This window comes from Nannobrachium achirus (genome assembly GCF_963921795.1).
Source record: "Nannobrachium achirus genome assembly, chromosome: 7".
NCBI lineage: Eukaryota > Metazoa > Chordata > Actinopteri > Myctophiformes > Myctophidae > Nannobrachium > Nannobrachium achirus.
Genome location: NC_137816.1, coordinates 21971408 through 21986813, shown reverse-complemented (window position 1 = coordinate 21986813; position 15406 = coordinate 21971408). Strand labels below are relative to the sequence as shown.

The window sequence follows — 15406 nt, the reverse complement described above, 5'->3', positions numbered from 1 at the left end:
CCCCGAGGACCCGAATGAATTAGACAAAAAGGGCTTTCATGTGCACAGAGGGCTGATCTTGAGTTTAATGTAATTACACAAATATTTATTATGCTGTAGATGTAGATCACTTACAGTACCTCTTGATCCTGCTGAACTGTTACCATTACTGCAATTCATAATTTCATAAGCTCATATTTTCAACTATTTAGAATTGCTGTAATTTTGTTTACGTATGTCCTTTTCTTCGTCTGCCCAGAAAAAAAATGAATTTGGAATTTTTTTCTGTTTCTTTCTTCTTTTTCTCCTACTACTTTTTCAAAACAATGAAAATAGCAGCACAACAAGCTTAAACAAGAGTTACTGAAATCTGCGATTTTGGGCCATTTGTCCCTACAACAACATATATAAGTGGTTATATAAAGGTTAAAAATGAACATAAAACACCCCCCAAGCCAGTGCCGTTCCTTGATTTACACATCCTAGCTCTCCAACTGTTTCCTAGGTCAAAGGTCAGCGGCTGCCTACTCCCCACGCTGAGCGAGAGGAGGACAGGAGGGCTGCCAAGTCAGACACAAACCCCTGTTTAAATCATAAACATCCTTCCCTCCCTCGCCTCCCGCGCCTCCTCCTGTCCCCCCGCTCCTCCTTTCAGAGGTGAGAGCTGGAGGTTCTGCACTCTGTTAATCTTTCACTGGGCTTTTAACACGGAAGACTCCGCCTGGAGGAGCAGAACAAGAGGAGGAGGGGGGCAATGAAAGAGAGAGAGTGAGAGACAGAGAGAGAGAGTGAGAGAGAGAGAGGGGGGCAGTTAAAAGGAAAGGTAGAGTACTGTAGAAGGGAAGAGGAGTGAAAAAGCCACAGAGAACGGGGCCAGATGGGCACCTTCACAGTCCATTTATCAAACCCGATGTGGCTCCCCCTCCCCCCCTCCACGCCTCCACCATTCACCACCCCCCTGCCTGCACTCGTGTCCTAAACCCCCGTGTAATTCTGTAATGATTTTCATTATCATATAATGACCTTACAAAGCCTACAGCAGTTTGCATGGTCAGTACAAAACTCGCAGCTGTTCCTCCTCGCCGGATCTGCTCCGTGCCGGCGGTGACAAACCAGGCCCTTTAGGTTTTGCGTGTGTGTGTGTGTGTGTGTGTGTGTGTGTGTGTGTGTGTGCGTGCGCGCGTGTGTGCGCGTGTGTGTGTGTCTTTTTTATTGGCTATAGAGCGGCAGCAGCAGCAGTGACCTTTAAGGCTGTGGAAGGTCAATGTGAGGTTAGCAGGCTGCCTGGGGAGGGTCTGAGGTGTCATGTCAGCGTACTTCCCAAATACCTGACTAATGTTGTCCTCCAGGCTTTCATGTGAACATTTAGGTGCTCTGACTTGAAATCAATGCAACGCTCCTCCTTCACTGTCATTCTGCTATGTCGCGACTAAGATTGAAGCGTTTATTTTTTTATGACGTGGCTCTGTAGGAGATTAGCCATCTGTAAGAAGGTCTCTCTCTGTGTGTGTGTGTGTGTGTGTGTGTGTGTGTGTGTGTGTGTGTGTGTGTGTGTGTGTGTGTGTGTGTGTACGCGTGCATGCACATTTTTCATTACTTTTCTATATGTTTTTAACGTGAATATTCATATTCATAATCGCACATCCACATCCTGCAGTCTCTCCATATTCGGGCATGGCTAATGTATTCATCATTATGATGATAACGTCAGTTCCATTGATAGAAGCCGTAACACAGTCAAATGATTGATCATTCAATTAAACGTGATCTGAAAATGCATGGAGCCCACCCATCTGACCACTTAACGCGGCAGCCGTGTTAAGTGACGTTAGCTCAATACCTTTACGAACGCTTTGCTTTCATTTGAGTAGAGTCGGGAAACTAGGCCAGAGAGAGGAAAGAACACGTAGGCAACAGCTAGCCTCGAACAGGGGTTGTCGTGATGAAGTAGTCGACGCACTGCCCTGTCAGCTCCCGGCTCATCCCATTGAAGCATTTCTAATTTTTCAGAAGCAAAACATGTCACAAGCTGCTCGAAGCTACTGTATGCCTCCTTTCAACATGGCTTTTGGTGTTTTTGTCTAATGAGAGATTACGGGACTTCACTTTGGCTACTATTTTCACAGAGCTATGTAGGGACTTGATGTGTTTCTGATGGCCACATCAACATCTACACACAGATGAACCACCACCATAGCTGAAGTCATCCCACTCTACTGGAGCTACTGGTTTAAGTACTCTCCCTCTAACTGCTATAGGCAACAACTCCAACCCATTTTGAATCCCTATAGTTCCCGTACCAGGAAGCTATGCTGCCGGCAGCGGATAAAATGTTCCCCCTATACTGTTCAATCTGTCCTTCCTGTACGGCATATTCATCCAGCAGCGCGCTGTGGCACAGGCGGTCACTCTCCCACATAATAATCTCCCATTTCCAATGGCGCTCATGGGACATTTACCACAGAGACGAGGAGGTCAGCATCTATCAAAATAATTTTTGCCGCGTATGCGGCGGGGGTAAAACCGAGTTACCAGAAAAGCTCATAAGAATAAAGAAGGGCCCTCATAACTTCATTGGCTCAGAGTGAATGAGTGGTAGCGGGGCCGCGGCTTAGCTGCCTGCCTGGCTCGCTGCCTGGCTGGATGGTGCGGGGGGCAACGGAGCCCAGGCATCCGTCACTCTGGGCAGGGGCGTCACAAGGGGTAGGAAAGTGGGACTGAGTTACTAGGGCCCAAGGTGGTGGAGGGGGCCTTAATTATTTTATACTTTAGCTATTGAAAAATAGCAGATATACAAGCTCACAGCGCGGCACCAAGTGCCGCGCTGCGAGCTTGTAGATCTGCTATTTTTGAAAAGTCGTGAAAATGTGTGCAAATCTTTGAATATATGTATTTTTTAAGCGAACATTTGTAACTCAAATTTTGCTTCTGGGGGGTCCCTGGAACTAAATCTTTTGAGATGCGGGTCCGTGGCCAAATACATACCATTTTGGGGGTCCTTCACATGAAAAGGTTTGAGCTCCACTGACATCGAAACATAGGTTTTTCAAAAAAACCTCAGAAGGACTTGAAATATTCAAAGATTTTCAGGATTTTTCAAAAATAGCAGATCTAAAAGCTTGCAGCGCGGCACTCGGTGCTGCGCTGTGAGCTTGTATATCTGCTATTTTTCAATAGTTAAAGCACAGGGGGCCCCACAGTGAATCCTTGTACCCGGCGGCCCAGCATTAAGGTGCGACACCCCTGACTCGGGGTACCCATAAGTCACTGGTGAAGACCCAGCGGTCAGGAGGTCTCATTTCTCTTCCTCCTCTGCTTCTCGCTAGCGCTTTTTTAAAAAGAAAATGCCCGGAGGGGGAGAGAGCAGAGTGAGCTAGTGGGCTCAGTGTTCCGGAGCGGTCGTTGCTTCAAACTGATGTTTAAGAAACAAAAAGTCAGAGAGAAACTTAATCAATCAGTGCCGGTTGTTTATGTTTATGTGCCCCCAAGCAAGAGTCATCAATCATTCTTTTTTTTTCTCTCTCTCTCTCTCTCTCCTTTTTTTATTCTTTAGCTTGTATTATAGGCTGAATGACTTCCATGGAAACAAAAGCCAGTCTAATGATAAAAGCCCGCCTGTTGCATATTGTGCTGAAACCTAATTAGGACGCTGAATCAAAAAAAAGAGGGAGGAAAAAAAAATGAATCAGCAAATTAATTTAAGGAGAGAAAAAAAAAAGTCCCATTTCAGTGAGTGCTTTTATGGAAATAAATGAATGTTTGAATGCATTAGAGTAAAATGAACCAAATCCTGTCGGCCTCTCTTTTTTTCTCGCTCTCTGCATCTAATAAATGCACTCGGGCTTTGATTATAAACGATGACGTTATTCCTCGACAGGATTCCGCAAAGTAGCAAAACGTCTTTCTTTAGCGCGTACAAGGAAGGGCCACTGAGTCGATCCCTTTGGCCTTTATCTCCCCTGTATCTCTAATCACTATCAGCACGTCTCACTTAACATTGCACATGGCCATGTGTTTAGTTTCGTGTAAACGCCGTCTGTTGACAGCCACTTGACAGACGACCCCTGGATTTTTTTCCGGCGGTGGGGGGAGGGAATGAGGGAGAGGCATTTTTTGTGCGTGCATGTGTGTGTGTGTGTGTGTGTGTGTGTGTGCGTGTGTGTGTGTGTGTATAAAGAAGAGAAGAGATATTGGGAGCAGTCGGAGTTCAAACGCATTACTGCCCTGCGTGTGGGATGCTTTGACCCCCCCCCCCCCCCTCCTCCTCCCAATCTAATCATTCCTCCGCTGATAAACTAAACTCACTGCTGATGAAGGCCGAGCACATCATGTCGTTTCATCAATTTATTATTTCAGATTTGGTTCGCACACACATGGCTTACAATAAAAAAAATAAAATGACAATATCTAATATAACATAGAGGCAAATATTGGCCGATGCCCATAGTGTGTCAATGTCACGATCAAGTGTTAAAAAATAAATGTACACAACACAAACAAACTTCAAATACAAATTACAAGATATTACATCAAACCAAGCTACTAGCAGCTGAGGGTAATCCCATCTTTTCTTTTCTTTTTCCTTCTCTAAACTCACTCAAATGTGGTGCCAAACAAAGTCAATTTCCTGTCTCCTGGCCCTAGCCATTATTGGTTCTCAAGATCTAAGGGTGGGCCGGGCTTAGGCTGAGGTCAGACATGGTTAGTAGGTGGCAACCTTGCATTGCAGAGGAGCGGGAGCAGGCAGGGCGATGGCAGCGTGGGGGGTGGGAGGAGTCGTGGCTCCAGTGGCGTCGGTTCATCAAAAGCTAGGGTATGGCAAAGACGGGAGTCCTCATGGAAAAGAGGCATTACATTTTGGATAACACGGTTCTATTGTGAAAATAGCAGATCTACATGCTCACAACGCCTCGCGCTGCGAGGCGTTGTGAGCATGTAGATCGGCTATTTTCACAATGTCTTTTACACAGGTTTCTACGGTTTCTTGGGCTGGATATGGCAGCCTGGAACGGTTGTTCAAGTGCAGCTAAACCTAGCGTGTTAGTAAACGTGCCACATGAGTTGCACCTGTGCAGCTGACCTAGAGAACCTGGGAATATACCATTTTGTCAAGATGGGGAGAATAAAAGTGTGGAGAATATCATTATAATACCTTGTTAAACTGACCATTTTGTTAAATGTTGCATTTGTAGTTATTTTACTGTAATTTAACAACATAACCAGCACAGATAGACAAAGAGACATTCATAGATTTATATTTAAAAGTTGCATACTGCATACTCCTGCCATACCCAATTGACGCCCCTGCGTTGCTCTCTCTAGATGGTTTCTAGCTTTCAGCACCTGCGGTGGGAATGCATTCTCAGAGCAGAGGCCCTACATCAGAGCTGTTGGACGGCAGGCGTCAACGCGGCACGGACGAGGTGTGTGGAAACGCTCTGTTTACAAGGCTCATCTGGACGGGGCACAGCCGAGGGGGTCAACTCCGGGGGACACTTCAAAACACGCCGAGGGGTGCAGCGCGGGGTGAGGGCTGTCACGGCGGAGGAAGTTAGCTCAATACCTTCGCAAAGAAACGCCGCTTGTAGGAATTTGTAGTCTGTGAATTCTGCCCCGGGCGCTTTGGCTTTCTACGGGGGCCCGGGTCTTGTCTGGCCTAAAGTGTGTGTGTGGTGGAGGGGGGGGGGTCAAGACTCAAGAATGGATCATTTTTTAAATGAGGGGGCGCCATGCCACACCAGCTCGTGGGAAGAGGCTTATTGGCTCTATAAGCTATTGCCTCTGAGGTCAAAGCCATTGATGTAGACACATCACATGAAAACGTATGTACAGCCAGAGCCAGGGCTACATCTGTCTGTGTAATGGGCAATGTGCTGGAGGGTTGAGAGGCTGAAAAGAAGGAACAGCTAAAATAACATTGCCCAGTGTGTGTGAGGGCCTTTCGTTATCTGAACGAATGGCCGGTGTTCTGAGCTCTGCACTCCCCGTCTCCTTATCTGGGAGGAAGGAAGTGAAAGGCCTTATCCCAGACACACGTGTCGTTGTGATAGCAGTGATAGCTGCCAGGCCTGGTTGGAACAACAGCAAACAAACTCACAGGCCGGCCTATCTGTGGAATCCACCAAGTCAGCGCTTTCATGATAAATCACGCCGTGCGAGTCAAAGTTATAGATATGTTTTTCAAACACACACTCCTAGAATGTGGGAGCAAGTCCAGGGTACTGCCGTGTAATTTCCTATACCTATATAAAGAGCTTCGAGCTGAATTTAAGAGCAAGATCTGCAGCATTTCCAAAAAGTATGACACCTCTAAAAAATACCTGACATGGCAAAGGATAGGAAAAAAAACTCACTGTGGATTATACTGTAGCTTTTAGCAAGCCTTTGCTTTTAAAAAACACCATTTTGCATAGTCGGAGGTAGCTTCTGGAATGGCAGCCAGTAAAGATCAGGCAGCGATATGTATGAACCCGTCACCTGCTGCGTGAGTGAGTTGGTGCCTTGGTACCGAGGTGCATGCAGGTCCACGGTGGGTGCTTGTCTTACCTGTGTCACCGTGTCTGTCAGTGAGACCGTGTCAGTGAACCCGTTTGATAGTGAACATGAGCGACAGGGCGGGAATCGCGGGAGGCAAATTGCCTTACCTGTCTCTCCACGTCTGTCTGCGCTGCTGTCTGTCGGTGAGAGCACTGAGGAGGGTCTCTGCCATCTCCCTCCTGCCCTCCCCCGCTCGCCCCCCCTCCTCCTCCACTGCAGACAGGAAGAGCATGGTCTGAAACAGGAAGCAAACAGCGACATCGACACTGTTATGGTTCTTGCTTTTTCTTTTTCTTTTACATCAGGAGGCCTGTTGATTAACATTTGGAGAGAAGTTACCACATGTTGACCACTTTAAACCCCTATATATTTTGTTAGGGGGTTCGAACTTGTAGAAGAACTTGTAGGAGAGAAACTTGACACCAGATCTTTTTACCCTAAAATCGTTCAAGATCGGACAATTTTTGCTGAATGTTCGCCTATTATGACATGCCCAGATTAAGGACACAAGGATTCTTTTTTAAGAAGGCACCATATTGGAAGAGACATCCACAACTCCAACTATTCCTTTTGTTTTCCTCCGACACAGGCCTATCCTTTGTAAACATGGGTAACTTGGGACGTATACTTTGTCACCAGCATCAAGATTTTCTAAATCGTGCAAGATCGCAGCAGAACGACCCGGGATTGTGTGAATTGTTTCCCACAATTCCCTTAGCTCCTAACCTCCGCTCAAACACCGAGCTCCTGTGAGCCGGTACTCCAGTTTGAACATCCGTGGGATGACTACATCCAATAAGACTAGCATAAAGTCAGTTTCACATCAGAGGACGAGCAAATTACACCCAATATTAAGAGTGTGAGTCAATTAATCACGTCCCGGTACAGTGCGGTGTAATGTGCGAGTATCCCCCTGTTGAACATGAATTACAGGCCGGCTTAGAGTGGGGACGCGGGCGCATCAGCACTAATCTGAGACATCCCAGCAAAAACCTTCGCCTCCGAGTCCTCGGAAGAACCTCTAAGCTGGTTGAGAGGGAGTCAAATGAAAAGGAATCTGGCAGCCCAAATTAAATGCAGCGCTGTCAACCGCACTCAAATCCCTCTTTCAGCCTCCTTCACCGTCGCTCTCTTTTTCCTCTCTTCCCCTCTGCAGACTGACTCTCTCCTCTCTCTGAATATCCTTAAATGTCTCTCCCCCGCCACCCCTCTTCCGATTCCTCCTCCTCTCTGCCTCTTGAAGAGTGATGGATCTGTAACTCTGACTGACTCTGACGCCTTGTTAAGAGCAGTCTCTTCCCGTCACATCCAGCCGTCAGACGCTTTCATTTCTCCCCATTAACAGGCGCTCGCCTCCTCAAGTCAAGTCAGCCAAGGCCCCGCTTTTCAGAAAGAGGGAAAAAAATATATAAAAAGCAGGAAAAAACCCACAATGTAAGGAGTCCTTGTTTCTTCTCCCCTCCCTCTCTCTCTCTCCATCTTTCCTTAATCCCTCCCCGACAATCCACCTGTCTGTCTTAATTCGTGGGAGGACAGGATTTGATTGTCTGTGTGCATGCGCACATATGAGTGTGTGTGTGTGTGTGTCTCTGTTTGTAAAGGGAGAGAGGAGTGTGTGATTTTTCAGACAGAATATCATGCTCACTTGCTCCACACTGCACAGGACATGTGTCAAAACGTGTGGCGACACCTGACAGATTGCAGGCAAGATGGAGGAGACACGGGTGATTGCAGTGACCAGGGAGGGAGTAGCGGCCGGGCTGTACGCCCTATGGAAGCTGTACCTTCCGCTTTGGATCAAGCCCCTCGTTTCCCCAGGGAATGATTGACGGGATAAGAAACTTTGGGAAAGTGCATCACCCAATCACAGCCACAATATATCATATCTCGGTGTACAGTACCTGCTGCATTTTTCTTTTTTTGTTTGTCAGCAATTTGAGGCAAGGCAACGGGAGGAGAATAAGAAGGTGAATGTTAAGTTACTCTAACCCAGTGTTTTTCAATCTTTTTTGGCTTGAGTACCCCCTTTCCCTGATTTCTAAATCCAAGTACCCCCTTTACCCGACAACAAAAATGTCCTTATAAAACTGCAATTAAAACCATAACGATTGGTATATCATGCTATGATAACCCCCATTTCAAGAATATAACATCACAAAAAATGGGAGTGAGGGAGTGAGAGTTTCAAACGGTGCCTCCTGAGCAGATTCATTTTCAACACTGTGGCCATAATATTTCAGTCCAGTTTTCATATCAATAACTTACATTCAAACACATCCCAGTTGCCTGGTACCGAATTTGGATTAGCAACTATCAAGCGCACATCAAGTGTCTCCAAGTGTCATCATTAAACATAACAGAAAATGCTTTTTCTCCTAATTCAATTGTAATGAATTATATAACTATGAATAATGTTATCATGATTTATTTTATACTTCTATTTTCTATTTTTTTTGAGGGGCATTTTCTCAAGTACCCCCTGCAGTACCTCCGCGTACCCCTAGGGGTACACGTACCCCCATTTGAGAAACACTGCTCTAACCTGCTTCTGAATGTGTTTTAGCTCTCTCCAAGGCTGGCCCCAGAACATAGTCTGATGAACAATGAAGTATTGCAGTAACAGTATCAAATTAACTCTGGCAAGGCGAAGCAGACATATTTGTATAGCACTGGGTTGCTATACTTGAGAACTAGCTTTAAAATGACCAGCTAAACAAGATCTACAGACGAAAAAATAATATTAGAACATTTCAACAGTAAGGTGATTTAATGTGATTAACTCATACTCTGCGATCCCCTTCGAAACCGGAGATTTCCCGCTGTACCTCTCTGCGATGCCCGAGGAGCCCGAAGATTTAATTAGCTTTAATCATTATGAAACGATTAAAAGTATGATCGCTGTATATAGCCGTTTCGGAGACTTTAGGCCCGCCCCCTAACTGTATCCGGTCTTATTTCCCGTTTGGACCGGATCTAGGTTTCCATATCCGGTCTGACGTCCAGTCGCAGCTCCGTTCTCATAGCCTTTCATTGTAAACAAGTGAGCAGCCTGCATGGCCATAGAATGGTATTTTTTCACACGTTTTTTATTTATTTTGTAGCTGTTTGATTCCTCTACCCGCCTGGCATATGATCTGCGCACATATCGTCTGCTATGTGCGCGAACGTGTCCACGTGTTACCATAGCGCGCAGCTGGCTTTTTCCAATGTTTTTTCATGTAAACACTGGCGGATAAGCAGGGATACAGCGTGGCAACGGATATGTCTATTTCAATGGGGTTGTTTCTATTCGAAAGCAGATTTATGTTTTCACAAGGTGAATGATAGACAAGTAGACGCTCCTTGCAGCTTGCTCTCATTGGCTACTGCACACTACAGGATTTAGTTGCAAATATGAGGCATGTGTGATATGTATGATCCAATCCTCACACTACGTATTGATTCGGAACCGATTATATGCCTAATTGATGCTGTACACTACAGCATCATTTGGGCATCATACCGGCGATTGTCGCGAGGGCCAAATTATCCTACTGTATAGTGTGATGCCGGCTATACACTGGCTGTCTGTCTCCCTTCTCCAAGACACCCTGAACATCGTGTCCTATAGATGTCCTAAAATATTTTGCTGTGAATTTCATACATTCCTCTTGACTCTTGGCTCCAAGCCGTGGAACGAGGGTTCAATTACTGTCATTTACTCCGATCTTGCTCTTTGTAAGTCACTCTGGATAAAAGCGTCTGCTAAATGCCTACATTATAAATTGTAACTGATGAGCATTGTTCAGAAAAGGCACTGACCCCGGGACGACACACGTGCACAGAGCTCAGAGAAACCAAGTCATTAGTGATCCCTGTAGCAATTAAGTCCAGTACATGGGGACATGGTGGTGGTCACACATCAGACTACCTGAGGTCCCACAAATGATGATTAACACCGAATTATCGAGACATGCTGAACGGTGTTCTGCAGACTTAAATGTACAAACTTGCTCGTAACAGATGTGTCATAAAATCAAGAGCCAATGTCCCTTGAAGGAGATTCTCCTCCGCAAGGTGTGAGAGGCAGCTAGGGAGGATATGGCTGTGTGTCTGTCCAAGCTCTCTGCCACAGCGTGGACTGTGTGTGTGTGTGTGTGTGTGTGTGTGTGTGTGTGCGTGCGTGCGTGCGTGCGCGCGTGCGTGCGTGCGTGCGTGCACATGTGTGCGTGTGAGTGTGAAGCCGACATCATGTGTGCCCTTCTCCTAGCATGTGAGTCTAAAAGGTGTCTGTGATATAAAGTCTCCAGTACATGGTATACATTTTTGCAAGCTTGTGCTATCTCTTAAATAATGTATGTGCGTCTATGCCTCCGTTTGAATGGGTCCATGTGCAGGTATCTGCGTGTCCATGCCCGAGTATGCAAGAGTGTCCACGCCTGCAAGTGTGTGTGTGTGTGTGTGTGTGTGTGTGTGTGTGTGTGTGTGTGTGTGTGTGTGTGTGTGTGTGTGTGTGTGTGTGTGTGCGCGCGCGCGCGCACGTGCGTGATGCATGCGGATGGCCTAGTGCAGAGTGAGGCCTTCAGTTTTAGCCCCAGGCTGATCCCGGGGCTCTGTGGACTCCCTGCTGCTTTGTTTACTGACCAGAACCCTGAGGCCTGGAACAGCCTCATCCAGGCTGCAGCCTCTTCATCTCCATCTCCCTGTTAGCACTAACCAACGCCCTCTCTCTCCCCATGTTTACCCCTGGTTGACAGTAGCTGTCCCCAGCCTCCCCTGTGTGATCCTGACCAGCGATGTCCTCGTGAACCAGGGTGAGGCAGAGGACAGGGAAGGCTCAGCTCCATACCGCCAGGCCCGAAACCCCATCCAATGTATTTATTTATTCTAGTGGAAAACGGTATAAACATTTCCGGCACTGGTCGAGGTATATAGGGCAGGTAAACAAATAAGGCGGTGTTTCTGGAGGCGGTGTGAGGGGGCGGGGTGATGACAGCGTCCCCCTGTGCCGGCCCTGGCTGGAGGCGCAGCCCGAGGCCGCTCACTAACACCTCCAAACACCAACACATATCTGTCACATTCATCGAATACGATACACTCAATGTACACTATGTTCTGTAGTGTGTGTGTGCGTGTGTGTGTGTGTGTGTGTGTGTGTGTGTGTGTGTGTGTGTGTGTGTGTGTGTCACTATACTCGTGCATGAGGGTCAAATGTCCCTACTAGTGAATTTATCATTTCAGAATTAGACCATTTAAGAACAATTTTCCTGGCCCTCACAAGAGAAATGTTTATTTTGTGGTTACATTTGGTAAATTCATGTTGGTATTGCTGATTGCCCCACTATATAGCTGATATAGCTGCTAACGGGGCCGTGGCGCTGCACCGCGGTAATTCTTATCACGTTCAAGTGTTAAAGGGATCCCTGGCTAATACGACAAATATGCCTTAATATATTATAATTGTCAATGTAAGATTAAAAACACCTTAAATATTGTATTTCTTCTAGAAATAGCTAATCTTTCACTCAATGGGGAAATGCCTGTCGCAAGTTGATGATGTCATAAAACCATGTGTGGTCTATCCCTATGGAATTCATGGCATGCATGTGAAAATAAAAACAAACGTAATACTTCCTATGGTTAATATGGGCATGAAATCAATGTATCTGTCTTTTTCTTTTTTTTTTTGCACATGCCTGCCACAAATTCCATAGGGATAGACACATGATTTTATGACATTATCAACTTGCAACGGGCATTTCCCCTATTGAGTGAAAGATTAGCTATTTCTAGAAGAAATAAAATATTTAAGGTGTTTTTAATTTTACATTGTAGTTATAGAGGACAATTATAATGTATTAATGCATATTTGTTGTATTAGTCAGGGATCCTTTTAAGGTATTTTTGGGGGCTTTTCTGCTAGGTGGATGCGTGCACGCGCCCATGTGAACACGCCCATGTGTTAAAATGGGCGCGTCTTACTGGTTGACAGTACAGTAAAGGGACATTTATAGTTACGTATGGTTGATTTTGTGTACGTTTTTGGGTGAGACAGTATGTACGGTAGTTACGAAGACATACATAGTTCCTCTATGCGTTATGTACGTGCCGACCCACTCTCCGCTCCAATTCTGCTCCCGTTGGAGCCGCGCGCCACATGGAGGGGATCTTCTGCACAGCACACACGTGTAAAAACAGAAGCATTTTTAGCCAAAATATGTAGAACCACAGAATTTCTTGACCCGACGACCGACGTGATGTTTTGTAACAGTCTGGACTGGTTATGTAGCTGCTGTCAGTCGCAACATTATCGCGGTAAATGCAACTCCGCGAGGGTACAGATTTAACCACCCAGACTGAGTAATAATAACAACACAGTGCACTGCACCCATCTCGCTTTTGGATGAGAGGCGGTGTGAGTGTGTGCGCGCGCGTTTGTGTGTATGTATTCTCATGCCAATGCACAGCCGTTCCTGTGAGGAATGACGTCTTCTTGGTTGCAATGACGTTCCTTTTTTTTACCGTTTCTTGCTAAAATTATATTTCTTGTTGGGACACATATAGTTTGTTTCAGAACCGCTGTTATAAGTAATTGTCCTCACTACTGCCACGGTTGACAAAAGTTCACCACGGCCGGGTAGTTCAAGCGTACGTACGTTTTTATCAGTTTTAATCCGTCAGGTTGAATGGTGTCCGTAAGGTTACGGAGACAAACAATTACGTCCGGACCTACGGAGCAACCGGATTAAATGACTCTCCCCCTCCGTTTCTTGTGTATTCTTGCGGTCCTTATGTATTACTATGCATGGTACTTTAGTAGACAAGAAAAGGGGAGAGAGAAGGGGAGTGACATGCAGCAAAGGTCGTTGGGATTGGGACTCGAAACCGCGACACGCTGTCAGGCATTAGAGCCTATGTTGGTATGCGCTAGGGCTGTCTTCGACTCAGGATTTATCAAGTCGATTCGAGTCGCGGGGGTTAATCCGACGCGTCGACGAATCGTTTGTGTAAAAAAAATAAAAATTAAAATTAAAATAAAAAAGATGTGCTTTAATGACTGGAGAGGAGGCGCGACCGCGACGCATTGATAGAGTACCGGTACAACAGCTGTTGTAAACCACTATGATTGGTGGATTCTCTGCTTTGAAAACTGCCTGGTTGTAATGATTGTATGCCTCTCCAAGGCTAAAGGAACAGGGCTAAAGCGCTAGCATGCTAACGATTTAGCCCTGTTCCTTCAGGAGGAAAAACAACACCAAAGTAGGCTAACGGTAACAATCACTGCGTCGATGCAGAGCGGCACACGGCTGCATCACAATGCAAGCAAATTGTCATAATCTAAAACTTTTTAAGAAGTCCTCTACTCCACCGCAGTCCTCTGCCTTAGACCACCACCACAGAGCCACACTCAGCGAGTCAGCGGCAGTGAGTGAAAGTGAAAGCGCATCGCGCTGCTGCTTCTTGGTCAGCTTTAACAAGTAGAATAACAACAAGTCGACGCATTTCCTTTCAAATCGGTTAACTTCAAAATAAGAGCACCTTGTTATATGATCAAGGCAACTTTCAAGTCACGTGAACTGGTTTTATTTTTAAGTCTAGTTGCAAGCAGTAGGAAGTATGGACTAAATAGGAAGAACATGACAGTCCAGCGCTCTCATACCGCACCGGTGTGATAAAAAATAATATATTTTTGACGGCTCGACTCAAACAATTGGCGTCGATTCCGGGGGCTTAAAACGACGCGTCGATTCGTCAAATTTTTGAAGACACCCCTAGTATGCGCCAGGACTGCTAGGCCAGCAGGTGACCCGCACACGCGTCACACACAGAAAATGAGGGTGTCCTGTTGGCACCGCCAGTTTGTGCTCCCGTTACATTGGCACCTACTTGTGACATCATCATGGGTTCAATTCTAGAGTGTGGACTGCAATGCCCGCTAGCTCACAAAATTGCATTTAAGAAAGGGATGTGTTTTGAAAGTTTGAGGAAAAGTTTAAACAAAGAGAGAATAATATAGTCTGCCCAGCAAGGTTGTCACTCCATAAATTGGAGCTACTAGCTGACAGCCAAAGTGTCTCATAGGCTGTTAACAGCCCATTTAACGCCTTCCTTCGCTGACTTCACACCCAGAGTTTCAGGGGACCCAGAGCACTCCTTAGCTCGTTGGCTCCTTCTGTCCTTGGTACACGTGCCACCCGGCGTAGGAAATTTACCTTTTTTTATCTTTACAGTACACTGAGCGCCCGATAAGTTCCCTGCAACATAGCCTGATATATGAAAAGTGAAAAGATTCAGTAGTACCCCGGTTGTCTTTATATCTACAGGCCACACAGTGGTATTAATTTCACATTAACATTATTCTTATTCTGGGCATGCCATAACAGGGTAACATTTTCCTAAAATATATGAACATTCTGCAAAGAAAATGCTAATCTACAACTTTGCAACACGTCACACTGCGATCCGTAGTGAGCTTGCAGATGAGCTCATATTTGGTGTAGAGGAACAAAACGTACGTCGGTCAACAAAGTATAGTTTAAGAGTTTAAGTGGTGTACACAGACAGTGTGATTTTTTTCCTTCACTCTGAGAGTGTTAACTCAACACTCTGAATGTGAGTGTGTAGCAGCCATAGTCCATAGTGATGATTTAACCATGATAGTTTTAGAATAGACAGTTGGTTCCATGCTGAATGAGGTTGGTAGGGAAGGGAAGCCAAACCTCTCAGCCACTGCCGAGGAGGATTCCCAAAAATATGGCTGGTGGTTTGGAGTTAATTTATCATCACAAAAAAAACCTAAGCGTTAATTTAACACTGACTTTCAGAGTTAACAACTTTTAACGTGGTGTGTAATTTTATACAGTAGGTGAAAATTCTCAAAAGATCTCTCAGAAATAGCGAAAACAGACGT

The 15406-nt window shown here is 45.7% G+C and overlaps 1 protein-coding gene across 1 annotated transcript in view; it reads right to left on the bottom strand.

Annotated features, from left to right (window-relative positions):
• Positions 1-5430: 5430 nt before the first annotated feature.
• Positions 5431-15406, bottom strand: part of fto (FTO alpha-ketoglutarate dependent dioxygenase) — a gene marked incomplete at its 3' end in the record, with an annotated part of 101708 nt that continues 91732 nt past the window's right edge. Inside the window, exons 10-11 of the mRNA XM_080730117.1 lie at positions 6624-6751; positions 5431-5512 (exon numbers count right to left, since the gene is read on the bottom strand). Coding sequence (XP_080586243.1) covers positions 5431-5512; positions 6624-6751 — 210 coding nt within the window. The remainder of the gene's footprint in view (positions 5513-6623; positions 6752-15406) is intronic.